At 34.7% G+C, this 26,864-nt stretch overlaps 1 protein-coding gene across 3 annotated transcripts in view; it reads right to left on the bottom strand.

Annotated features, from left to right (window-relative positions):
* Positions 1-465: 465 nt before the first annotated feature.
* LOC18612044 (vacuolar protein sorting-associated protein, putative (DUF1162)) overlaps positions 466-26,864 on the bottom strand; it is a 44,332-nt gene continuing 17,933 nt past the window's right edge. For all 3 annotated transcript variants that reach the window (XM_007048620.3, XM_018122852.2, XM_088803879.1), the window contains 32 exons: positions 24,538-24,682; positions 23,677-23,769; positions 23,442-23,543; positions 22,273-22,331; positions 22,058-22,160; positions 21,761-21,946; positions 21,564-21,680; positions 19,787-20,067; positions 17,964-19,546; positions 16,622-17,835; positions 15,886-16,014; positions 15,642-15,797; positions 14,133-14,711; positions 13,980-14,051; positions 13,418-13,882; positions 13,115-13,298; positions 12,267-13,026; positions 12,040-12,156; positions 10,071-10,341; positions 8,248-8,361; positions 8,078-8,161; positions 6,818-6,868; positions 6,561-6,740; positions 6,154-6,476; positions 5,724-6,065; positions 5,553-5,616; positions 3,824-3,970; positions 2,216-2,320; positions 2,034-2,144; positions 1,808-1,912; positions 1,524-1,593; positions 466-1,413 (listed from right to left, as the gene is read on the bottom strand). In XM_007048620.3, the coding sequence (XP_007048682.3) occupies positions 725-1,413; positions 1,524-1,593; positions 1,808-1,912; positions 2,034-2,144; positions 2,216-2,320; positions 3,824-3,970; positions 5,553-5,616; positions 5,724-6,065; positions 6,154-6,476; positions 6,561-6,740; positions 6,818-6,868; positions 8,078-8,161; positions 8,248-8,361; positions 10,071-10,341; positions 12,040-12,156; positions 12,267-13,026; positions 13,115-13,298; positions 13,418-13,882; positions 13,980-14,051; positions 14,133-14,711; positions 15,642-15,797; positions 15,886-16,014; positions 16,622-17,835; positions 17,964-19,546; positions 19,787-20,067; positions 21,564-21,680; positions 21,761-21,946; positions 22,058-22,160; positions 22,273-22,331; positions 23,442-23,543; positions 23,677-23,769; positions 24,538-24,682 (9,001 nt within the window). In that variant the 3' untranslated portion in view covers positions 466-724. The remainder of the gene's footprint in view (positions 1,414-1,523; positions 1,594-1,807; positions 1,913-2,033; positions 2,145-2,215; positions 2,321-3,823; positions 3,971-5,552; positions 5,617-5,723; positions 6,066-6,153; positions 6,477-6,560; positions 6,741-6,817; positions 6,869-8,077; positions 8,162-8,247; positions 8,362-10,070; positions 10,342-12,039; positions 12,157-12,266; positions 13,027-13,114; positions 13,299-13,417; positions 13,883-13,979; positions 14,052-14,132; positions 14,712-15,641; positions 15,798-15,885; positions 16,015-16,621; positions 17,836-17,963; positions 19,547-19,786; positions 20,068-21,563; positions 21,681-21,760; positions 21,947-22,057; positions 22,161-22,272; positions 22,332-23,441; positions 23,544-23,676; positions 23,770-24,537; positions 24,683-26,864) is intronic.

Raw genomic sequence — 26,864 nt, 5'->3', positions numbered from 1 at the left:
GGTAAAAAGGAACTGAGCCATCAGAAATATGATTCAACCATGTGGGCTCTTTAACCCTAAACCATAGACAAGCAGAGGGTAATATTATTATTATACAAAAAGTATGTATGCCTAAATTTCTGTTTAGACATGTCCAACAATGATGGAAAACCTAAGGATTATCTCCCAGGAAGAAACCTTTCTTAATCTCTAAATGTAGATTTTGTTCAATTTTAATGTGAAAAGTTTCTAAACGAAAAAGAAAAAGAAACTGGAATCCTTTTAACTAATATACACGAGAGTCTCAATACTAATATATGTGACGTAATTGGAACTTTTACTTTCACAGTTCAACAAACGCTTGACGAATTTGCGAGTATGGAGAAATGCTAATATTGAGAAAATTTTACACCTAATTGACCAAATCGGTTAATTTGAGTAGAAAAGTTTAAAATCAAACGAAAAGAATAATAATAATAACAGATGTTGAGACTGAAATGCACTTAGCACTATATTACTGTACATTATAATTCTGTACAAGAAGAGGATGCACTAATAATTGCAATAGTGAAAAGAATATGCTTTTCCCTTCTTCTATTTATAGCTATTTTCCCAATTCCCCCCAATTTCTTTTTTTTTTTTTGAAAAAAAAAAGGTTAAAATTTTTTTAACCTCTATTGGGACATTACCCATTTTCTCCTTTTACTTTTTGGGTTAACAAGGAACGAAAATGATGCAAATCTACCTACTTGATGTTATTTCGGTGCAGTAGATATCCTCTACCCCCATGCTCTTTCCCCTGTTCAATTGTAGACAGCAAAACCAGTAAAAAGTCTTCTGCATCTCCCTCTGATGCCACTTCCAAGTTGGTCTGAAAGAGTGGTAGAGGAGTTGATGGATTATTCCATCGCTTCCTCGTCCCACCACCCTTCCTAGACAGCTGCTGCTTCTGTCTTAATAAAGCATCTGAACTGCTTCCAACAATATGTACCACTCCGTCATCAGCATCAGTGTGGATTACACTATGCAGGCTAATTTCTGTTTCTATCACCCACTCTGGATCTACTGCAACACCTCGAAATTCAGGTTTCTCAAAGTCCACCAGACTTGGGCAATTAACAACCAACACAAGTCTCTCGGTCACGATGACAAATTTACCAGGTTTTCTCAGTGCTTTGCACATGACATACACCTCATCCTTGAGCTTGCCATCATCAGCTTCAGTAAGCACTGATATCCCAACAGCTTCTTCCCAAGAGTAAGGTCTCAAAGGAAGCTCTCTACTTAGGGGCCTTGGAAAACGAACTCTGTACTGTTGTGATCCCATATGGTATACTCTGCTTCTGTTTCTAATACTCTGTGCAGTTCTTCCAGTAACCTCAAGTATACTTGCAGCTGGTCTTCCCACTAGTCCTGTTACTCCCAAGGCTATTCCTGTACAAAAATAAAACGAGTCAGCATTCCAGGTGATGATGCATGACTACTTGTCATGATGGCAATACAGTACATATAGACAAGCAGTCAACTCTGCGCCTGTGGTTTACCTGAGAGGATGCCAGGAAGGCCATGTTTCTCTGCTTCTTTAACCGGTGATTGAAGGAGGCCAGTAAGTCCCTGGAATCAACAGTAAAATAAGATTCAAACTTGAAAAGCGATACTGGAGCCCGACCAGAAGCTTCAGTCTAGCATGTCTAGGCTGTCAAAGATATAGCTCTAAATGAAAAGCATAATTTATTTAAGGCCTTGACAAGATACAGGATTTGGCACCGGCAGTGCAGTATTTATCATCCATATAACAAAATATACAGACAACATACAGATAATGTACCTCAAAGACTTCATTTATTATGCCTTTACTGTGTGAAGCTTCCCCCTTCAATTGCTTTTCCATTCTTGCAACAGCCTGGTCATCAAATGTAAATGCAACAATACCCTGCAAGTAGAATAGCTTTTTATTGTCAACCGATGATATTTAACTGAATAATTCAAGTTTCCCATAAAAATAAACTTTTAAAGAAGAAACCCTGAATTACTCAAGTTCAATCTAGTGATACCTTGTGCGCAGCTTTACTGAACTGAGTGGCAGCATCACTTAGCGCATAGACTGTATTGCTCAGAAGACTAGTAGTACCTTGAGCCATGCCTGTGATAAGTCCAGTGGGACTCTGTAAGAGAAACCACCATATTTTAGTCCTGCAGTAATGAGCAGTTTAAAGTTAATAAAGAATTTCATTACCTTCAAAATACTCTTGGCAGGAACTGCTAAAAAATCTCTAATTCCAACGCCTAGACTCCTGGCAAATCCCATGGGATTACCTATAACACCAGCAGAGCCAAACACCTGCAGATTATACAAGTAGGAGCCCCAAAAAGACTCTTTAGATTCAAGAAGATGATGAATCACGAGTAAAGTAACATAGTCCGCACTATAATGAACTTTAGTCTATACCACATAGCACTAAGGAAATTCAAACATGGTAAGCTGTAGACTACTAATTTATTGAAGCAGATTCTAAGAAAATTAGAGCCCAAAGGATAACTTCGCAAGGAAATAAAGTTCTGAAGCATAAGCGGGCAAACATGAGATATAAGATGATATAACATAATTAATAAGCAAGCAGCACTAATTTAGCCTATTCAAATCATGAGGTAATATATTTCCCAAATTAAAAGGTATCAACTGTAGCCACCTGGGCTTACTCAAGTGTTAAGGATGGGGTTAGAGATCCTAGGTTCAAGTTGTAATATCAATGGAGAAGCAGGACATGAAATTTTAATCCCAAGACTATGTGGAAGCCCACTGATGGAGGAAATTCTTGCAAGATTTGGAAGAATGTCTTCCTAGGCATAAATTTAAAAAATAGATTTAATCTAACTTATCGGCTTCTTTGCTTAGTTTGACTTGGTATTTAGGTGAGCTTCATTATCTATGGGCTTAAAACATAGGCAATGGAACTCATATATATAGGTTTTGTTAAAACTTGGAATTTAGGTTTGATGATTGATATTTAGATATTGGGATTTTGATTTTGAGACTTGAGTTCATGCAATTGAGACTTTTAGACTATTATGAGTGTTATTGTTCTAGAATGCTTGTTCTACACCAATCTAGTATCAAAGTACACAAGACCTGCAGCTTTAAATTTGAGAGAATTTTTTTCAACCAATCCAGAAAACTCCTATTTTAACAACTTTTGTTTTTCCCCTTAAACAGCTTTGAAATACAATCAAAATTCTCTCACAACTTTGAAATCACTCACGAAACCCTGAAATTCTCTCAAATTCACTCAAAAAAACATCTCTCAACTCAAAACTTGCAACACTGGCAGATCTTTTTATTCTAAAACCAAATTGATGTAGAACAAGTATTATCAAATCAAAACACTCATAAATATAATCTGAATTCTCAACCAAAATTCTCAAATATTAATAACCAAAAATCAAATATTTAAAAATACCAATCTCCAAAATAATCAAAATATCAATATCCCAATAATTCATAAATCAAGCCTACTCAAAACTAAACTTAAATAGGTTTTTATAACTAAATCCTAAAACCTAGTAGAAATGCAAAATAGCAAATATAACCCATAAGCCCTAATACTTGGCTAACTTGGATAACAAGTAAAGTACTAGTTAATATAAATAACCTAAATATTCTGTAATACCCTACTTACATATAAAAGATAAAATTAAACCATAAATTATAACAAAGAAACAAAACGAAGTCTTAGATAGTTTATTCCTTCAACTGGTTTTTTTCCATCATCATTACCCCTTAAGAAGGGTGGTAGCATCAAGCCAAAGGATTCATTGATTTAAAAAAATAGGATCTAATATTTACCTTGTACATCTCATGGAGTAGTTGCCGAGTGTAGTGCCTAATGAGGATCTCCTGAATGGATTCCCAACTAGCCATTTGATGCATGATTGACAACTGTTTGAGATGAATTCTTGCTCCCTCTACATCAGCAAGGGCCATAAGACCTCTCTGCAATGAATAATTTTACCCAGAAATTTATTAATTTGCTCAGAAAAGGAAATTTTAAAGTAGCACTAAAACAATGGGATTGCTATGAAGCAAAAAGAAAGCAGTAAGCCAAAACAGCATGAATTTCACAAGTGAAGCAAATTTTTTATTCAAGGTATGACCTTCTAGTGATTGACTTGGGCACATCTGTGAGATGAGAATCATGGTTAGAAATTTTAAAGAAAAATAATGAGAATCATGACTATTTTTCCTCCTCCCTTCCACATCATGTCTCTTTATTTTAACACTATCATTTTTTTCCTTTGTGGTTTATGTTTTCTTTTTTTTCTTGGAGAATGAGGTAATTAGACAAAAAGCAATACGACCAGAATAAGGGCCAGACCAATAAATAGAGAAACCAGCAACATAGAATAAAATGAGACTTATTAACATTCTGAAATTAAATTCATCAGGTTGGAAAGATCAGTTGCTCCTGTTTGAATGGCTGCCACCGGTTCATTCTATTACAAATCGAATAAGGACTAAATCCTCAGACACTGCTGTGCGAAAAAAAAAAGAACAAGAGATCAAGGGATTACTGCAGCTAGTTTGAGCTTGCTTTTTCCAGTTTTTATTGAGTTCAAGTTTTTATCAAGCTCAAACTTTTTAACTCAAGCATGTTTATTTGAGAAATGATTGAGTAAGAGCTCAAGCTTGGTTCTTTAGATAACTGAGTTAACATTGAACTTATTTTTAAGCTTGTAACTAAACTCAAAAAGAAGCTTTGAAGTAAACCAAGATTCAATCTTGAAAAACATATGTAATTAAGATCACTTATAAAGTAATAATGAGAAATGACAATCAAATACATTTTTATATGATTTATAGCCAAATTCAAATATCAAATAATGAAAAAAAAATTCTCTGCAAAACTTATAAACAAGCCATTCATAAAATTAAACAAGCCAAGAACACTTAAGAGTCCAAAGTAGGCTCAATTAGCTTGAGCTCATTTAGTAAACATAATAAATGTGCTTAATTAAGACATGGCTCAAATAGCTCATGAATTGTTTATTATTAGCTCTATTTACTTTCATCTGTACTACAAAGGCTAAGACATGATGTCATCCTTGCTATAGTTCTAAATAAATAAGAATTAACCAAGTCAAGATCAGGTATCAGCCAGCCCCTATGTAGAGTGGCCAAGTCCAATCACAGTTATGGAGTCAAAACAATATATGCCAAATGAGTATCTATAAATATACCATATCTATGCATTTGTGCATGTAAAATTAATGTGAAGAAGTATACTTGTTAAGTCCAACCCTTCTTAAGTGTCAAGGCGTGAAGCACAAGTCCTTTCCCCAACATTTGGCTAAATTAAAGAGGGGAGGAACTAACCAAATAAATCAAAGTCATATAAGATTTGACCATGTTTCCCAATTACTGGAAATCCTCATCAGCCAAGTGATCAGGTCTCCATTGCCCTAATTAAGCTTGGAACAGTCTCGTTTTGATAACCATGCCATTTTTTTGTCTAAGACTTATCTTCTGTAATACACAACCTTAGATAATTCTAGCACTTCAGATAATAGATACTCACATGGATAAGAGATTCTCCTGATGTAAGAACCCCATTCCTAAGCATCCAAGGAGAACTAGAAAAGCTGTTGAAACCAAAACATCATGTCTGTCAATATATAGGTGTTAAAGTAAGAACTTGAACTGAATAAAAAGAAAGCAATTCCACTAGAGATAAAGTTATTGGTTCTACCTCAGAGTAAACTTTATAGGAGCCAAATCAAATGATTCCACATAAATCTTCCTGTGTCTTCTGGCCAAAAGGTGAATTTGCTGCCAAGGAGCTCCTAGTGGAACTATTAAAGGTAATAATCCACCAGTTTCATCACTTTTACTGAGCACAGGAGTACCAGTTCCATGTAGCTGTTCTCTTGCTTTCACATGCTCACATGTTTGACCATGCGCAAAGCCCACATTGTATATAGGATCAGAAAATGGCAAGACTTGACTCTGAAGACCTGGAGAGACAGCTTTGAAGAAGTAAAGCAAGCTCAGTATCACTTCCTGCTCAAGCTCAAGGCAAAAATCTGCCACTCTGCAAGTGATTAATATACCAGGATAAGCACTGAAGCTACTATAAATAAAATAGACTATTACAATGCACATGATTCTGCAAACAACACCTTAAGCTTATATATTCAAATGAAACCAATGAAACATCTTTCCTCCTCCACTTTGCCACAGCTAGGTAGAATACAGGTTCAAACGAAGAGTCAGAAGAAATTTGTAATCCTCTTTCAGCTTTAGATTTTGGGCCATCATCCTTAGTTATCTGGCCAACTTGGTGGCTTCTGTAGTCACTATTAAAGGAAAGGATAACAGGATAAGGGGTATTATGCAGTTGATTATCTATTTGCAGTGAAGAGATCTGAAAAGAAAGCTTTTGGTGGTCCACGCTCTGAAGCAAATCAATTTTTATATTTTTTGCAGAGGCAAAAAGCAGTTCCTGCAAAATAAAGAGGAAAGCTTAATAGATGTTGAGTCTCTCTTTAAATCTGAACAAAAATCTACTAATTTTGTATTGACTAACCTGCGGATAAGAATTAACCAAGGAAATACCCATGTAAGGAATAGTAAGTGAAAATTTCTCCTTATAATCAACAGATTTCTCCTGTTTCTCCTCTTGTTTTTGTTTTTCTTGGAACCTGATGCTACTGTGATCCTCCATGTCTTTCAGAATATGATAAGTTGAATCAATAATGCTGAGAACCTGAAACAGGAAACTCAGTTTTTAAGTAAACAAATGAGAAAAATCCAGCTCAATGCACCTAACCATGAGAAACACACCTTTGTTGCACCCTCAGCACGTACAGATAAAAGCAACATCCTCTCCGGCTTCTGTAGGCAAAATTTAGCATTAGACCAAATTGTGTATGTAAATCAGGATTTAGGAGTAGCAAGGAAACTAATAACCTTGAATTGCTTATGTTAGATATTAAAAAAAAAAAAAACCCATCTCAGAAGAAATATTTGAAAAAAAGAACCACCAGAATCATATCACTTGGTGCACTAAATCCAGCATTGTAATATTACCTATCACATAGCCAGTTTGCAAGTTTTCATTTTATATTCTCTTGACTATACAATATTTTATGAATTTCTAAAAAGCCAGTGAATGTTATAGTTAACTCAGAACTTGGCCGTTATAAAAGTGTCTACAGAAGTTCCCTTACAAAATGAAGAGCATTTCATAGATTACATGCTTTCCGATCTTCTTTCCTAATTTCATTTTTAAAAAAAGTAAACTAACTCAAAAAATAACAATAAAAATGTCAATATATTTTAACTTTAATTTTAAATATGATTAATTTTAATTCTTAATTTTAAATATATTCTTTTTTTTTCTTCTCTTCATTTTCTCATTCCCTTCTCCTTCTCACTTTTTAAAATTTAAATATTTTCAACTTAATTAGTTTTAAGTAATGTCAAATAATATTGTAAAATAAAATAATTAAATTATTATATATATATATATATATAAGTCATGTAATTATTTAACTTTTTAATGTTTGAAAATTTATTTTATTTTTGCCATGTTGGTGCCACATAAGCACAACTCAACCACAAAGATGCCACATAGAAATTGATATGGCAGAGGTAATGAATTTGAACGATTTCCATCCAAATAAGGGCTCAATTAAATAGAAATAATTCTTTAAGAGCTCAATTGGGTACAATAGAAGAATAAGAGCTTATTTTAAAATTTTGTTTAAGTAGAAGGGCTTTTTTTAGTATTTTAACCTCCCAAATACATCATAAAATTATATTCATCTTCAGACTACACTTCTAATGCTGCTATATTGATTAGATATAGCATGAAACTAGGATAATGTTATATTATGAAGTTGTAAATTCGTATGCTGGAGCAAAATGACCATAAAAGACAAGTTACTGCAGAGGGTTCAATCCTTGGAGAGTATCATCTGCATTATATAATCCTTCTCCTTTACCAGCCGACTCAGAGCACATATAAAGTTTGCATATCTACTCGAATATCCTTAGACCAGTCCTAATTAAAGCAATAAATTTAATAGCAGAATTATGTACCTCAGAAGTTGACTGTAGATGTACAGGCATGTACTCTTTCAAATCATCTAGAGAAAAAGAACCCACAATTCGCTCTCCTGGCACCTTCATTTCTCAAACAAAGATTTCTTAGCAAGCAATACCTTACAGTTTAACACTTCTAAAAGGAACAAAAAGGTAAGCAGGCATACCTCAATAGTGACACGATGAGGATAGTAGGGTTCATCCCATGCATAAGGGCAGGACGTGTATGGGTGAACAATGGTGTCAAGTGATTCACACCTTTGTTGGTAAATCCTTAGTCTCTACAATGAAGCAAAAACATCATAGAAAACTCTTACAAATAATGATAAAAGATGTCGAAATGGGTAATGCAGAATGCAAAGAAGGTATTTAGTGTTTGGCATCATTTTCAAGATCACCATGGTGATTTAATTGCCAAGGTGATCTTATTACTATGGTGATCTTTATCAAGGGATATTTAAGATTATCATGTTTGGTTAACAAATTATTAATCACTTGGATTAGAGATTACATTTATGGTATCATATAAAACTCAAAAAAATTTTATTTAAAATACCAAGATAACCACAATAGTTAAAAATGATAATAGTAATTTGAATATGGAATAAAGATAACAATTAGTAAACTATAAATATTTTATTTTTTATAAAGATATAATTAAATAATTTAATCAACAATTATGAAAAATATATCTATCAATAAATAAATTAACTTCTAAAATACTAATTACATAAAAATCTTTGAATGAATGAGATATGAAACTAAATCAACTAAAATGATAATAAATTTGCTGAGAAAAAAAATTATATATAACATAAAAAAAGCAAAGAAAAGCACGTAATGTACTTTTGAGTTTGGTACAAAGAATATTATTTTGAAAAAGGCAACTATTTACTATATAAAAATAATTACAATTTTTGCAAGAAAACAAGTGTCTGTTCATACATTAAAAGTGTAATATTATCCATAATTAATTTTACATATAACTTCACTTGATGCAAAAAGTTTCCCACCTTATTGGATGGGAATTAGATCACCCTTCAAGGTAGTTATCCAATCACTTCAGTGATCTTGGATCAACACCACATAAGATTACCGAGTCCTTACCAAACACGGTGATCTAATCACCAAGCGCAAATCACCATGGATTTTGAGGTGATCACCCCAGACCAAATATATATATATATATATATATATATTAAAAGTGTAATATTATCCATAATTAATTTTACATATAACTTCACTTGATGCAAAAAGTTTCCCACCTTATTGGATGGGAATTAGATCACCCTTCAAGGTAGTTATCCAATCACTTCAGTGATCTTAGATCAACACCACATAAGATTACCGAGTCCTTACCAAACACGGTGATCTAATCACCAAGCGCAAATCACCATGGATTTTGAGGTGATCACCCCAGACCAAATATATATATATATATATATATATATATATATATATATATATATATATATATATATATAATTGTAGATTTAGGGTTATTATATTGGTATTTAGGTTTTTTTTAAGTAGTAAGACGTTTGAGTTATATATGATATTCTACGCTTTGTATTAGGGTTTAGGTTCTTAGTGCATTTTATCTTTAAAATAGAATATATCACAAATATAACCCCTAACCAAAGGAAAAGAGAAATAATAATAAAAAAGGTTGGATACATTTAGCTCACAAAAAAAAATGTACAAAATAATATAAAACAAAAATCTTTGCACAGAGATATTGTCTAACAGCACATAAGTAAAGCATGCAGTTGAACAATTTGAACAGGCTTAGCAAAGCTGGCATGCACATAGCAGGCAACATATAGATTAAGTATTTGGTCCATGCAGACCATTACTTATTGAACTGATTAAAAATAACAGTTGGTATCTGATAAATTAAAAGGTCACAAAAATATCGAAAACCAATAATTAACAACTATAAAGCAATCAGCTAAGAGTACAATAGAACACTAATCAAACAGGTACCAACCTCCTTTGAGAAATTATCAATTCTGTATGGCATATATCCTGTATCATCCTCTGATAAGAGAATCAAGTTTGTTCCAGAACTCCCCTGGAGGCTTCCAACAATCTCATCCCTGACGGAAACATCAGCATTCTGTACCTCCACCCGAATCATATTCATGGCACCAGAAGCATAGTTCCTTGTTTTCACTTGAGTGTCACCAAGATGATCTGGCAAGAAGCTGCCAGACCATTGCCAGCCAGGTTCATCAAAAAGCATGGAAATCAATAACTCCCTGCAACAGATAGGAAACGGAATAAGCAAGCGACAGAGGGACGAAAGATAATGTATCATAGTTTTATAAGTTATAACCAAGAACTTAAAAAATGTAAGTAGACAAACTTGTTATATAAATCATCACCCCATTCTAATTAAAACCAGTGACTTAATGATACTCCTTCCCCCACCTCTCACACCCCTCTCTTCTTTAAGCCAAATAAAGCATTGTAAATTTTGATTGACTCACATAGAAGTCTTGAGACTCTTGACTCAACCAGGATCCATTTTTTCAGAAGTATTCATGGTTAAGTCATGTTAACTCCCATACACGGAAGATGCTACTATTACCTCCTAAAAACCCAATCAACAAATGCAACTCTGGGGCCCCCCAAGTAGGGGAACAAGTATAGCAAGTTTTGATGATCCAGGGGAAGATCAATTTTCAATACCATAAAAAAGCTTGATAAGTAAGTGTTTGCATTGCAAAGATGGCAAACTGTTCATTACAAATATGAGATTATTGATGAGGTGATTGAAGATAGAGGGCCTATGAACAGTGAGGACATACAAGCGGGTCTGCAAACCAGCTACTTTCCTCACTTTGCCTTCAAAAACAGCTTGCTTTGCAGTTTTAGCTGTTAGGGGTAGTAGTAAAACACATCGCTTTGTGGCTTTATTCGTTGGTTTAATGTTCAGTCATCAATACTTTTACTTGGTTTTACATCTTCAATGGTCTTCTTGTTATTACTTTAAGTCAAGTATAGCATATTGCAAAGAATGGAAGTTGCTCTCATGACACATTTTTTAGAGTTAGCCAGCAAGGGCAACTTTTACCAAAAGAAGTGGGGAAAATACTATCATATTATTTGAATATTCCCAGCAAACCAAACAGGTTATCAAATATACCAGGGTTTCCAGGAAAATGACACAATTCAAAACACATAAAGAAAGACTATACCATATGGATATATTACTCCTAAGCATCAAATTCTCATAAATCTAATGCCAGAGGGAATCTCAGATTCCTTGAAACAAGCACTAAGATTTGTTCATGTTGTAGAAATTGCATCTTATGAACAAAATGTCAAATTTTAGGATAGGCATCCAACCTAAAACCAGTTGGCAATAAATAGCGAGGCCCAGCTTGAATATAAAGACATGACAAACTGAATACTTCACCGATGAGTGATAACACCACTCATTACTCCCCCTCATGTGTAGGGCAAATACAAATTACTGAAACGAATAGGCCTACGACGTGGACAAACAAATCTTAGGGCAACAAGAACAATAACAAGTAGCGAAACCTTAGCTCTGATACCATGTTAAGCATTCGACCTAAAACCAATTGGTAAGAAGTGGAGAAGCCCTGGTTACATGTATGTGCCTACCCCAAATTTAATCAATGTGGGACTCATCACCACTTTAACATCCTCTTCACATGTAGGGACAGTACATATAGTGTGACATACTTAACAGGCCTATCATGTGGCTTGGAAATCACATTTAGGCATAAAAAGCCTATCAACAAGGGGCCCAACAAAAGGGGGTGGAGGCAAAGCCTGCTCCGATATCAAGGTAAATTTTAGGATGGAAACCAACCTAAAAACCAATTTGCAATAGATATAGAGGCCATACTTGAATATAAAGCCACAGCAGACTCAAGCTTAATTGATGTAGAATAACACCATTCAACACAAAAATGGCAAAGTACCTTGTTGTATCTGTCCAGTGAAGCTGTGAATGTTGCCCCACACCCAAATGATAGACAATATCAGTTCCCTTCTGCTTATAATAAATGTCCTTGCTGCATGCATTACTGATGACATATCTGCACAAGCAAACAATTGTAACAAAGATATAAATATAGAGTGCGTTGAAAAAATAATAGTAATATGACTGGGGACAGCACTTCTTTTTGCATTCTTATCAAATCATTACCTCGGCTGAAAAGTAATGGCCCGTGTCCTCCCAGCAAATGGTCCAGCAATAGCACTAGATGTGACAGATAATATAAACGTTGCATTTGATGATGGCTGTCGAACAAGAACAGTCGTTGAACCACTTGGTGGAACAAGAGGAAAGGGCCCTGACCATGGAGAATTAGGTATATTTTCTGAAATATGTCCATGATGACAATTACCTATGCAAACGACAATTTCACTTGCAGCAGAAATATTATGAGGAGAAAATATGCATGCCTTAACCATTCCACACTCTTTCTCCACATAGTCATTATTCCCTGACAATGACTGAGTGCTTGAACACAATTGATTCTTCAGAATATTTGAAGAAGTTTTCTGGTCCACCAAATCATGTTGGTCAGTTTGCTTCTGAGAAAATGAAATCAAGGGATTTTTTAAAAATCTTCCAAACAGTGGATCAACGGTTTTTCTAGTTGAAACAATGTGATCTTTCAACAATGAACAGCCCAAATTGTCAATTTGTGGAGCCCCAACATATGAATGTTGGTCAGAAAATAAAAGGCTGAGACCATCTCTTCTGCCTTGAAACAGTTCGTCATCAACTTGATTGTAGCAGGAAGGTAAAGTACAGACAGTTCCATCCATTTCATTGGTGAACTCTGAAATAATAAGTGGGAATGCTGTGCAGTTATATAACAGAAAGGGAACATAGATGAAAAGTTCTCGAGCACCAGAGAAAGCATCCATCATCTTTTCCACAGTTACATAAATTGCGCCTTGAACAAAAAAGCAACAGAGACACTATCAAAAAAATTAGTTAAAAAGATATAATTATGTAGAAAATCAACAACAGACATTAATTACCATTACACATATCAGGATCAAAGGTCATGGTTTCAGACTGACAGAACTTCGTCCCACTGAACTTAGCAGTGCTACTGAATGTTTCTGTACGAGGAAACTTAATGACTGAAGGTCTATATCCATGCATACTGAACTCCAGTAACAAGTCATGTGAAAGATCAACATGATGAAAGAAAGTGACTACCTGAAAAGACAGGCATATGTTTTCAAATTACTTCATAGCATCGTATACTAATAAGACAAAAAAATGCACAAAACTACATCTATCCACCTTAAGACATGGTGGAACAATGAAATACTAACCTTTGAAAGCAAAGTAGTACGAGTAATTCCACCACTTTCAATTGTCAATGATATTGCCTCAGGAAGATAGTTGTTAATGACTAACGGAGTGCTTAGAGTCATTTGATGAATAAATCGATTTTTTGACTTGCCCTGACCATTTAGCATTTTACTGCAACTTTGAATTGACTGGTTTAGAGTATGATCAACATGACTCACTGGGCTGTTCTTTAGTCTGTCAGCTGCAGGTAAGCTAATGTGCTGAAGTGATAAGCAACAGCGAAATGGGTCACTGCTTGGATGAGATGGATAACATACAAAAGACCTGAGAAATCCAATTTTGCTTTCTGAGGAGAGAAGATCAGAGACATTGTGTGCTTCACTCCACAGGTAAGAATTTCCAAGTGGACGCCACCGCATGCGACCGGCTTCAGCCAAATGGAGGGGCAGTGGGAACTCTTGACCAGGATACACTGGGTCTAGTATCTGCAATAACCAATACAAGGACATACATAATGAAAAGATAAAGAGGGGAATACATAAAAAATGATTTATAGGATTCAAACAATAGCTTTGTCCACACCTTTGGTGATATACCAAATGGAATATCAAACCGTAGTTCCAATGGCATTGAAGTGGCATTTAGAATTATCACCTGAAATTAAAAGGCATTAGGAGAAACCAACAAATAACTGAAAATTGAAAAATTGATGATTCTATTTGCTCATATACATACCGTTGAGTACAATCGTATTAGCTTGCTATATCGCAGCATTGAAACATCAAACACAACAGGGACAACAAAACCATTCTTGGCATCAACTACACCATTTTCTTTCGTGTTTACGTTGTACTGTGAAGTATTTGAAAAATCAACTTCAAAATATGTAAGTCCAACAAGATCCATTGAAACAGAAGCAGAAGGCACAGACATGCCATCGAGCTGAATAGTCATTAAATGATGAGCCACCCCATTTGATTGCCTCTCAGTGAGATTGTCAGAAGAACAAGTAGGCCGATAACCAAAAAGTTGTTCCACTGGAGTGTCATTAAGATAAATTGGAACAGCAGCACCAGGCTGCACAATTTTTCCATCCTTTTCTTTTGAGACATCAAACTGATCAGAATCAGCCAGTCCTTGATAAACCCGATATACTAGAGGCGAAGAAGTCAGATTTTGAAGTATATAGGGAGCATATCTTCCTCCAGATACATTTTCAGTGAGCTGAGGATTTAGATATCTTTGCTTTTCAGAAAAATCTTGTTCCACAAACCCCCAGGCATCCTTAAGCATTTCAATTGTCCTGAAAACAGTCTATAAATGTTTTTGTAAAGAAGTAAGCATTGACATTATAAATTAATAGCTAAGATCTACACACAATGAAATAGACAATGACATTTGTCTGGTAATAATATCTTAAGAAAGACACTGCACCTTGATCAAAAAAGATATTTTAATCTTATGCGACCCAGATCATTATACAACTGATTAAAAAGATTAACTTTCAAAAAAAAAAAAAGCCCGATTAAAAAGATCTTTATAAATTGGACCATGGTGCACAACCGTCAACAGCAGTAAAAATACCAAGATGAAAGATATCTATGGCAACTATCAGTTTACATATTCTCTTTGACAATAATTCAATTATTTACAATGCTTAGCAAGAATACCTCTTTAACGTGATTTTAAGAATGACAATTCACACCCTCCAGTGATATGCAAAAGACAATTGGAGCTTTCAATTTCCATTTGATGTCCAAATGATGCAGGACATGATGTGGTAATTGAAGGACTAAATTATTTTAGGTGTTAATTTTTACCGATTTCATTATATTTATGGGAGCAGTTGTATTTTACATATACTTTAGGCTGTTTTAGATTACCTACATCATTAAGTCTTTCTAGTTTACCAAGAGTTTGGATCAGGAAGTAGTCTAATCACTAATGTATTTCAGTTTCAGTAACCAATATTGATGATGAATGGATTATAGTTGCAATCACATATTCTCTCTTATATCCTAACTCTCTATTTTATCTCAGTTTCTCCCCTTCTAATCCCCCTGCTCCTTCCCCTTTTCCCTATGATATCCCCCTCTATCATCAGCTTTCACCCTCTTTCTCTTCCTTTCTTCCCCTATATTTTCCTATCTCATCCTAAATCATGTAAGTAACCTATCAAATGTGTAGCAGAAAGGTGATCCAGCAAGTATGAAAACATAAAATGGAAACAAGATCTCCATGTACCTCAATTAGGGATTCTGTAAAGTTGAAGTTAAGCTGTCCTGTCGATAGGAGATGGACATCAGTAATAATAGAGTTGTCTAGCAGAGCATTCAGCTCTTTTTTCCTAATTATCTCCATCTCAAACTTCCAAGGCTCAAGAAAAGGCTCCCAGAAGACCTACAACAAATGCAAGCAGAAAATTAGCATCTAAGTCATGCTAAAGTTAAAGAATACAACAGTAATGCAAATTGCGTGCCAAATATACCTTCTGAATGTTATTGTAATTCACTTGAAGATCACATGCAACTGCACTCTCCATGCTGTTTTGAGTCATGTTAGCACATAACAGGAAGTTACTGAGAAGAATTTCTAAAAGAGGTCCACTACAACTCCACTGCAAAAACCAAAATATATATATAATATATTAAAGAGAAGGACAGAAGATATAAATGAAGTGGTATGACTAATAGCCAACTCAAGCACATAAAATGATTTTTTTCCTCTTCTTATTTTTCTTTTTTGTGATAGATGGCACATAAAAGTTTTAGTTAAACAGAAAAGCAAATAAAGCACATGGAGATAACTGCCTAGTGGAAATCCATAATCTATCTTGACAGCTACAAATTGTGAAAAGCCAAACAACCTAATTATCTCTTATAACATGTCATTTGTAAAAAGCATTTCATGCCTCTCTCTAATCCTCTGAAATTTGAACATTATGATCTTCACTTTTTCCACACCAGCTAATCTTCACATCTAACACATCATGCAAACTCCATACAATAAAGGCAAAGTTACTGACAGAGTCAAGGCAAGTGCTTAATTGTGTCGTATAGAAGATGATGGCAAGCAAAAGCATTAATTACTGCATCATCAGAAACTTTTTTCAAACAAAAGCAAACTGCAACAATGAGGAAAGCACAAACAATAACACTAATTCACTCTTCTGAAGTTCTAGATAAAAATTTAAAGGCCAAACAGATAAAAAATAATAAAGATACCCTTCCATCAGATAGCAGAAGAGAACCCTTCCTTAGCTGGATCTTAAATTCCATACTTCCAAAGTTATACCGTGAAGATCTTGATCCAGGAACATCAAACCTTACATCATGCAAGAAAAAGAATGTTTGATGCGAAAGCCATACGTCTAGCCGTTCACATTGAACCCCCAGATTGAAATGCACTGGCTTTTCCTGAATATTGCATATCTCAGTCTCCACACTAACTTGAAATATCTGGAAGAGAGGCCAAGAATTGACATTTTCATTGCCTTGAAACCCCACAGTACCACCGGTTTTGTCCAAAATGCACTTTAACTTTGCATTTTTACCAGAAATAATTAGTTCACTGTTTTTGCTGTGCATCGTAAATGTCAAAAGTTTACAATGCTTCCCTTCAATACCAGTAGATGGAACTTTCTGTGGCCCTTCTTCATTGAACACCAATTCAGTACATGCTTCTTTAGTGACATGTATTGGAAGATGAAATGTGATGCCAATATCTTCTGACCTCACAATAACAACTGTTTCCTGCATCATGCTCAGTGCCGCACTATAAGTTGAGGCACCTGACTTTTTAACAGAAATTTGAGGAACAGATTCTGATACATTTTGAACTGGACAAATTGTATTCACAGCTAAACTCCCTGATGAAGAATCCAACTTTGCAGTTTTGACAACTCTTCGCCCGTAGGAATTATACAAGTCAAGGACCTCGGTCCATTCTGAACAATGCAGCCAGATATCAAGAGAAGGAAGACCAATACGGAATTCACTTTGACATTGATCAGATTTTGAGAGAGAAAGATCAAGAACTAATGAGGTTGAGCAAGTATTAGTGCAATGTGCAAGTATAACCGAATTTAGCAATGAAGATAATGCTAAAGAGAAAAAACTTAAATCCAAGCTTCTAGGTGTCTCATTTATCAGCGACATGGAGCAAATAAAGTTCATTTCAGCTTTAGCGATTGGTTCCAGTAAAACGAGGTCTTTTCCCAAGCGATTCAATTGTATCAAGAGTGATTCAACATAACATCTGACTTCAGTAAAGGTCATGGCAGAATCTAGAAGTGAAACTGCCCTTTTTTCCTTTCGCAACCTCTTTGACTGTAGAAACTGTAAAACATCAGACATGTAACTTTTTGACTCATCCTGAACAAAGGAAAACAGGTCTATGATTTCCAATAATGCTTCAAATCCACCAATGAAGTAAAAATCTGTCCAAAAGAACAACAACAGATGCATCAAGCGACACCAATAGAACAAAATAATGATAATAATAATACAAAAAATGAAGAGTACTATTCCATATTGAAATTTAACTATAGAGATTAATTGATCTTACCATCAACAAAAACTTGACAAATGCCAATCCTTGCCATGATACATGTGGAATCAGAAGATCTTGCAGAAAAGGATTCTGTTTCACTAGGTATTCTGATCCAAACATCAGCACTAAATGGTGTTATCAAAGAGAAATTTCTCGGTTTATTGCCTGGGATAAATGTTATGTGATCATCCTCAAACAACAACAATGATAGAGACAAATCTCGTCCAAAAATATTTAGACAATGATTTGTTCTTGCAACTTTATTTTCTGGAACCACATATTCAGGTGGAATGTCCTTCAATACATCACTTAAAGCACACTCATCAATGAAACTACCATATAGCTGCTGAATTTCTGTCTTCAGGAACTGATGGTCATCACTTTCTACAGGCAAAATCAAAGTGGATTCCAGAACCTCAAACTTATAAATGATAGCATTCTCACTTTGGCTATCCATGGACTCAATATTTTTGCTTACAGGCTGCATACTAGATTTTGAACTCCAATCAGGCAGTGAAAAGTAACCAATTATGATGGCCAAGTATTGGAATGGTAAAATACAACATGCATGCTGAATTCCAAAGCTAACTTCAAGCGGCGAACTTAGCGATCCAAAACTCCCTTTCCTCACACGTATATTTAAGATTGGAGAAAGATTTGGTAATGAAGGACCCCACAAAAATTCATGTAAATTATTGGTCCACCATGATGATGTGAGAATCACTCCTTCAGAGGAAGAAACCAGATCCATACAATCATCAAAAATGTTAATGGAAGATTTAGAGGTTGGCAATGTGATTGTTCCAACAATACAAGAGGAATCATGGAAATGAAGTTTAACTCCTGAAAGATTGATGTCAATAGCATATAAATTTGCATCAGTAGAACTCCCTGACACAGGAAATGCAACCATATCCATTTTGGATTTTAGTGGTGAGGGATGAAAAGGGTTAGACCCCTTCTTCAAATTGCAATTTGGGCTTCTTAATTTTTTATCTCTTAAATTGAATAACTTCCTCCAGTCGGGAATGGAATAACGAAGTGAACTATCAGGGCTACCAAGGGAACCTGAATTATGTATTGTAACAAATGGAAAACAATCCAACGATATGCTCGCATAATCAGATGTTCCTATTTCAGAGAAGTTTGAGAAACCAAACCTTTGGAACTGAAAACCTGGCATCTTTTTTGTACTTTGAGCATCAAAAGTGGGGCCCAAAGAGTTCTCAGCAGCATTAAATGGGCTAGATGAACATATTCTATCATAAAACCCAACCAACAATCCAAAAATATACGGGTAGCAATGGAGGTCAGCATTATTCAAGTATACTGTGAACTTGTGATTTATGAAATCTATGTTCCCATGAGCTTCATAGTGTAAAAGAAAACAAGCCTCGGTAGATTTATTCTTTTCACAAAGGTTATTACTTGCATCACCAAGTTTAATGGCCATATCATACTGATTTGCAGTATTTAAGGCAGATACATCCCCAAGCGAGCATAAAACATGGTTATTGTTTTCACCACTCAATGTATGTGCAGTAACCTCCACTGCTTTCAAACAGATCCAGCACCTCTCATAGTCGATAAGAGAATACCTGCAATTATAAGAAATTTATTTTCCAGAAAAAAGCATATGTACCTACCTAGCATTCAGTAAAAAAATTTGAAAGTGAATTTCATAGCTAATTCATATATTGACAAACTTTTTAGAAAGAATTTGATATCAGACATGCAAGCAATTTGCAAAGCACCTGTGGCTAAAGTTATATCCACAAGCAGGTGAGAGAAAAGCACAACTGCATGTTTAAGAAGAAAATTAACAGCAAGCAACATACCACACATCTAGATTTTTTAGAGCAAGCGTGATGAAAGAGCTATTTTCTCCATCATTTGCAAGATCAACAAGAAAATTGGCTGATTTGATGTTTGCAGTTACACTGAAACCAAAAAGAGGAGCTCCCGGGTGACTTGATACGGTATTAAGTGAATTTGGGTTTTCCAGCATGGCAGGTTCAGATCTTGACCATTGTATATTAAGAAGCACTACCAGTGCAATGACTGACTCATATATTGATAGAGAAAAGTTAGCATCAAGCGATGATACAGCAACATATACCTGCAATTCAAAGGACTGCTCAGAAGGAAAACCCTATAAATACATATCATAATTTACACATACAGATCCAACTAACTAGACCAGCAACTTAAACAGTCCTGGGTTCAGAATATTTGCATATACAAAGCTTAAATCCTCAAGTAACTGAAAATTGCACAATTCAAAAAAAAAAAAAAAGCGAGGGAGAAACAACCAAAACAAGAAGTACACAACCCATAAAATCTGGTAATATCTAAGTCACATGGTCCTTTGCATCTCCAGTACAATTCAGAGAAAATCCGCTGAAAATGAAGTTATTAGAGAAACCGTTCAAAGAGTTATGGGCAATGTGGGCGAAAATAATATAGAACTGCAGGGAGCTTAGAGTTTTAGAGATATTCATGAGGAACATGATTTGGAGTATATGATGATGTATGCAGAGGTATTGCTTTACATGTTTTTTAAGATGAAGGAAGCACCTTCCTCAAAAACACATATGTATTCAACTATTATGTAGAATAAACTTAACAATTATGATAAATTCGAATAGGACGTTCTTTCTCCTTTTTTCTTTTCACTTCACCACATGATACAACTACAGAGAGACAAAAGGGGGACCTACAATCCTCAACTAAATTCAGATGATGGTAAAAAAGGTTCATCTAAATCGAAAAACGGACTTCAAAGCACAAGAAAAGTAAACATTGTGAATTTTTAAATGCAAGTTTACATATATTCCCATGCTGCTTTTAAAATTGAAACCCAAAGGGAGGCATGGGATATTCGTTCTCATTACTTTTCTTTTAATGCCGCTACATGAGAATGACACAGAGGGTAAAGAAACGTATCTATAAAGAAAGAAAGGGGACTTTAAACCAAAGAATATTGTGGACATTTGTCTCAGAGTCTGTATGTGTTTCCATGCCACTTAGAGGCCCCATGGGGGTATGGGAGTAATATTTTCCTCTCTTTAAATGTTGCCACACATGAGGAATACATAGACACGATAAGGGCACTACAATCCTCAATCAAAGTATGATAATGACATAACAGGTTAATCTTTATTGCAGCAAAAAAGGACTTCAAGCTCAAGAAATACCCAAAAATTTCTTCTGAAACCCAAATGGTAAGTTAACAATATAGATTACCTACTTGAAGGTAGGCATTGTAACCTAAAATCAGAATTCTGATTTATATATATGAAAGAAAAAATTTGGGATTGAAGAGGGAAAGAGAAAGGACTGTAGATGGAGAGGAGCACCAGAGTATATTTCCAAGAATACACAAAACAAGGAATAAAAAGAAGTGCAACAAGGAAAAACCAAAAAATAAAGAAAACCATAGAAAACATGCTTACCTGTCAGTATTTCTAATCGGTTAAACACAATGAACAGAAATGCAACAAAGAAAAAAAACTTAACACAAGCTTACCTTTCAGTATTTCTAATCAGTTAAAATCGAAGTACAATGTTTTAGCAAAAACTAATATATAGATCTACAAGATTTGATCTAATTACCTCCAATTGTTTCAGTCTTGATTCATTTGGAATAATGCAAGATGCCAAGGTAATACAAGCACAAAACTTTTTCACAATTGAGATTGTTTGGAGATAATTAGGCTCCACCAGCTTCACCTGCTTATATAAATCGCTATTATCAGAAATACAATAATGATAATGAAGAAAACAATATCCAACAAAACACGATACCTGACCTCAAAATCAACTAGTTTGGTCTCAAAGTAATTATAAAGATGTTGAAGCTGAAAACTTGTTAACCAATCAGAGGAGAAGGCAAAATCAAGTGAGTTCTTCTGGAAAAATGATTGCCCTTCAATACTAGAACCATGAGAGTCTAGCTCAGGTTTAGATGCGAAAAGAAGAGATCCCAAATCAAAAACCTAGCAAACCCAATTGATATAAGAGAGATTAAAATATAACAGGAGTTGGACATTAATATGCAAGAATAACGATGTTCATGTCCAAATAAACACATTAAACAATGCGATTACCATGTTAAACTCTTCTGAAACCGCATTTCTCAAGGGAATATTTATCATAATGTTGGTGATACTAACATTCCATGTCACCTTCTTATGAGCTGATAGGATGTATCTGCAAAATATAGATAAACATGTAAAATTGCATGCATGTATAAAATGTAATATTTGAATACTACTAACATTTTCAGACATTAACTAATATATCCAGTAGCAAAAAGACTTACTCAGCTTTTGCTAACAATCGCGACTTAACATCTTCAATCCCATTCAGAGATGACAAGACCTGCACTAGGTTAAAAACTTATCATTACTGATTTGCAACCCATATCCTCACAACTTTCAAATAGAAAGACATAAAATGAAGTCATTTTTATCATTCTATAGTTGAAGAACTACTGAAGGAAAATAGTCATTTGTAAAGTAAAAAGACAACCTAAACAACAACTTCATGCGTTACACCTTTCAACATTGAAAAAATGCCAGAAACAATATAAGTGAAATATTTAATTAAATCAATCAATTGACTTTTTTTTTTTTTTTTGAAAATCACCTATTGATTATTATTTATTGATATTATTTTCTTTATTTCATTCGAAAACCTAGTATCACATAAAACAAAAATAAATAATTTGCCTGCCTTAACATGCAGACCTTATTGCTTGTATCTACTAAAGTTATGGCCTGATGAAACAGGAAACAAGTTCAGAGGGGAAGGAGAAGGGGCTCTTGCTGAATTTTAGTTTATCATTCCCAGCAGGCAGCAGTGCAAGGAAGAGCCAACTTAAAAGTCTAACTTTCAACATACTATAGAAGTATGCTTCTTACATACACAAATATGTATCCTACTTCTAACATATGAAAGGACTAGAACCACAATAGATTGCTAATATACACCAAAAAGTGATAACAGAAGGCCCAGATATGTTATTTTAATTTAATATAAAATTGCGAACATTTCTTAATGTGTACTCAACCGACTGTGAATCTGTAAAATTAGAACACAATCTAAAAGTAAGAGCATTTGAAATGCATTACACTTCCCAGAATTATCAGTTTTAGTAAACACATTAAATGACTTAATTGATATCAAACTCTTGGACCTGCTCTTTCACACGAGCAAAAAGCTCATAACTTAACCATGAGATTAGAAATCTAGACAAGCTAGAAGTACCTAAGGATCATCATAACTTAACCAAACCAAAAAATAAACAAAGGAGATGTACCTTAAATAATACAGCTGACAATATAATGACAAAAACCAGCAATAATTGCACCAGACACATGCAGGAATTTTGAGCATTTGAATAGGAAAGATGCAAACTTAATATGCCCATGCAGAAGTTTGTGACTGACCAAATAGGGAGAGGGCATGCTTAATATAATTACTTCTTACCCTTTCATGCTGAAATTCAAAGGATTTGACAACAGTGAAAAATTCTGTGACATCCCGAAAAAATGTTGTTTCATAAGCAACCTCAAGTGACTGAAGCATGACCTGAGTATGGAAGTCATAATAATAACACTTGTAAATAAAACAATAGCATAAGAAAAGTTCCTTAAACACAGATTATACTATCAAGTAGAAAAAGTTCTATGTATAGCACCAAAACGAAGGGGCAGAAAATTACATTCACTGACAATTCCACATCTTCCTTAGGGGACAAGTCTACTTGAACTCTGTACAAAGGCAGATCTTCCCCAGCATTTTTCTCCATACAGGACTGTAAACATACAAACGAAGAATTAAGTAGAAGAACTAGCTAGATGCAGATGAATTACTACAATATTGTCATCATTGAACAGAATCACCCTTCAAGCATCTGAAATACAAAATTATAAGATGTTGGGTCCCCTTCACACTATTTTTATAACTTAGATGAGTTTTCTCTGATGCACCTCAGTAATGATGTGATTTCAAATGTTTTCTCTTAACAAGTGCTTTCGAGACAAAAAAAAACATTCAGATGTCTTGATGGAGGAACATATTTGAGTTCAGGAAGTTAGGATTTTTTTTCTTTTCTGGGTAAGGAGGGAGAAGGGGGTTATACAAGTTGATAGTTTGTGATCAGAATGTCATGAAACGTCTAAATTACACATTGACATATAAAATTTTAGTGCCAGTTCATCACATGACATAAAAGCAGCCACTTCAAGGTTACATATATTCTTAGCAAGAGCCAGCAAACTTAGAGAAGCTTTGCTAACAATTTGCACAGTTACTATGACATAACAAATCATTTAGCACCTTTTCTAACCGCACAAATTGGCTTCTTACTATTTATATGATAGGCATTAACCTATCCACACACCCAGGGGTTTCTTTTTAACTAAAACAGACATCATTACAATCTAGCAATTTATGAGAAGAGCTGAACTGGTGTGCAAGGCCAGCTTAGGAAAAAACACCTAAACAATAGATCACAACCATATCATATTGTCCAATTGATATGGAATAAGTCATCAAGGCATGCAACAATAGAAACCCCTACCATTAATCGAATCACGTTCTTATTGCTTGCATTACCCATCTCTCCTGACTTAACAAAAGCAATCACAGTTCCCAATTCTTCCTGTAGGTTGCACTTGATAACTGCCTCATGAAGATTCAACTTAGCAATTTCCTGACAGAAGTTCCTACAAAATAAAAAAAAAAGAAAATATAATGACAATTTAACTATACAGGGACCACAACAAAATAATAATGATATTAATTCAAAAACATGCACAACACCACTACTTAATTCAATGATTAGTGGATGATGTAAACTACATGTAATGCAATGTCAAAAGAAGAAAGAAGCAATTTACTAATATAGGTGAAAACATATGGGAATGTTAGGGGTTAGAGCAATTTTTTGATGGCTGAAAATAGGCACATTGTTTCCAACAATTCTAGTGAGCTGCTCTGATTAGGTAGTTTAGACATTAAAGTTTCCTTTCAAGGAGAAAATCACCAAAACACTGTAGGTAAAGAGGGTTATCACCCTGATGTAGCCGAAAGATTTAGGGCAATTAGAACTCAACAATTATGGCTAGAATAGGGTTGATTGTATTGAAACAATAAAAAGATAATTGGATTTTCAAAAAAACCTCTTGAATAAATATTCAAAATAACAAAAGATGATAATAATAATCTTCTACCTAAGATACTTAATTATAATAATTAAGATAAATCCTAATCAAATAGTAATTCTAATCCTAAATAAAGACTTAAAGTACTAAAATTCTAATAAAGATAGGAAAAAGAATCTCAAACTAAATAAATAAAATAAAATCCTAAACTAACTAAAATACTAAATAAATTTTCATATGCGCCTGCATCAGTCCCCTCGGGTCAGAAAAGACTCGACTCCGACAAGTAGGCCTTGACATACTCCTCATAGATGTCGGGATCCACTCGTTTCAATTCTTCTTCTGCAATCCAAGTGTTTTCATTAGCAGGCTTACCAAGCCATTTCACTAAAAATCGTCTATACGGGTTCCCTCGTCTAGATCGAACCTCTTTTACATCTAGCACATCCTCAATAACTTCAACCTTATCAATTGGAAGGTGCTGAATTTGAGCGTCTATGTTAGATGCAGTTCCATCACATCCATCAAATGGATACAAGTCCAAAACATTGAAAATAGGACTGATTTGTAACTCAGGTGGTAACTCAATTAAATAGGCATTTGAACTGATTTTCTTTATCACCTTACAAGGTCCAAACTTTCTAGACTTGAGTTTGTGATAAGTACCCTTAGGAAATCTTTCTTGCCTCAAGTGCACAAGTACTTGATCACCTTCCTCAAATTCCTGCTTGCGACGATGTTGATTTGCTGTAAAAGAATATTCTGCATTGCTGGCCTTTAAAGCAGCCTTTACCTCTTCATGAATTTTCCGAATATGATAAGCAAATAACTCTCCTTCATTACTCACTCTAGCTTCTTGTGGTAGAGGTACTAAATCTAGCACATGTTGAGGTTTTAACCCATATGCAACCTCAAATGGTGTCTTCTTTATGCTTCGATTGACAGAATTGTCGTAAGCAAATTCAGCTTGGGGTATGACTAAATCCCAAGTCTTTGGGTTATTTTGAATAAGACATCTTAACATGTTACCCAAACTTCGATTCACAACTTCTGTTTGACCATCTGTTTGCGGATGGCAAGTACTAGAATACTTCAACTCTGTCCCAAATTTCCTCCACAAAGTTCTCCAAAAATGTCCCATAAACTTCACATCTCTATCAGAAACAATGGAAGTTGGAATTCCATGTAATCTTACAACCTCACAAAAGAATAATTCAGCAATATGAGTTGCATCAGAAGTCTTAAAACACGGAATAAAATGTGCCATTTTTGAAAACTGATACACCACCACAAAGATAGAATCAAATCCTTTTGCTGTCTTTGGAAGTCCCAAAACAAAATCCATACTCAAATGAATCCAAGGTGCATCTGGCTCAGGTAAAGGAACGTATAAACCAGTGTTTTGAGCACTGCCTTTACCAAATAAACAAGCTGGACATCTTTTCACCAACCTCTCCACATCTCGGAGCATTTTTGGCCAATAATAACGATCAGCCACCATTGCCAAAGTCTTGTCTCTGCCAAAATATCCTCCTAAACCATTCCCATGAAGTTCTCTAATGATTTGCTCCCTTAAAGATCCTTCTGGAATGCACAACTGGTTACCTTTGAACAAATAATCTTCGTGCAACCTATAAGGTAAATTTCCAGCTTGTAATGAACCCTGCAAATCAGCTATTATCTTGCTGAAATAAGAATCAGAACTATACTGATTTTTAAGTTCTTCAAATCCTGTCACTTGAGT

The sequence above is a fragment of the Theobroma cacao genome, chromosome 1 (assembly GCF_053813885.1).
Source record: "Theobroma cacao isolate CCN51 chromosome 1, ASM5381388v1, whole genome shotgun sequence".
Taxonomy (NCBI): Eukaryota; Viridiplantae; Streptophyta; class Magnoliopsida; order Malvales; family Malvaceae; genus Theobroma; species Theobroma cacao.
Note: the sequence above shows the minus strand (reverse complement) of the source record. Positions and strands in the feature narration are given on the sequence as shown.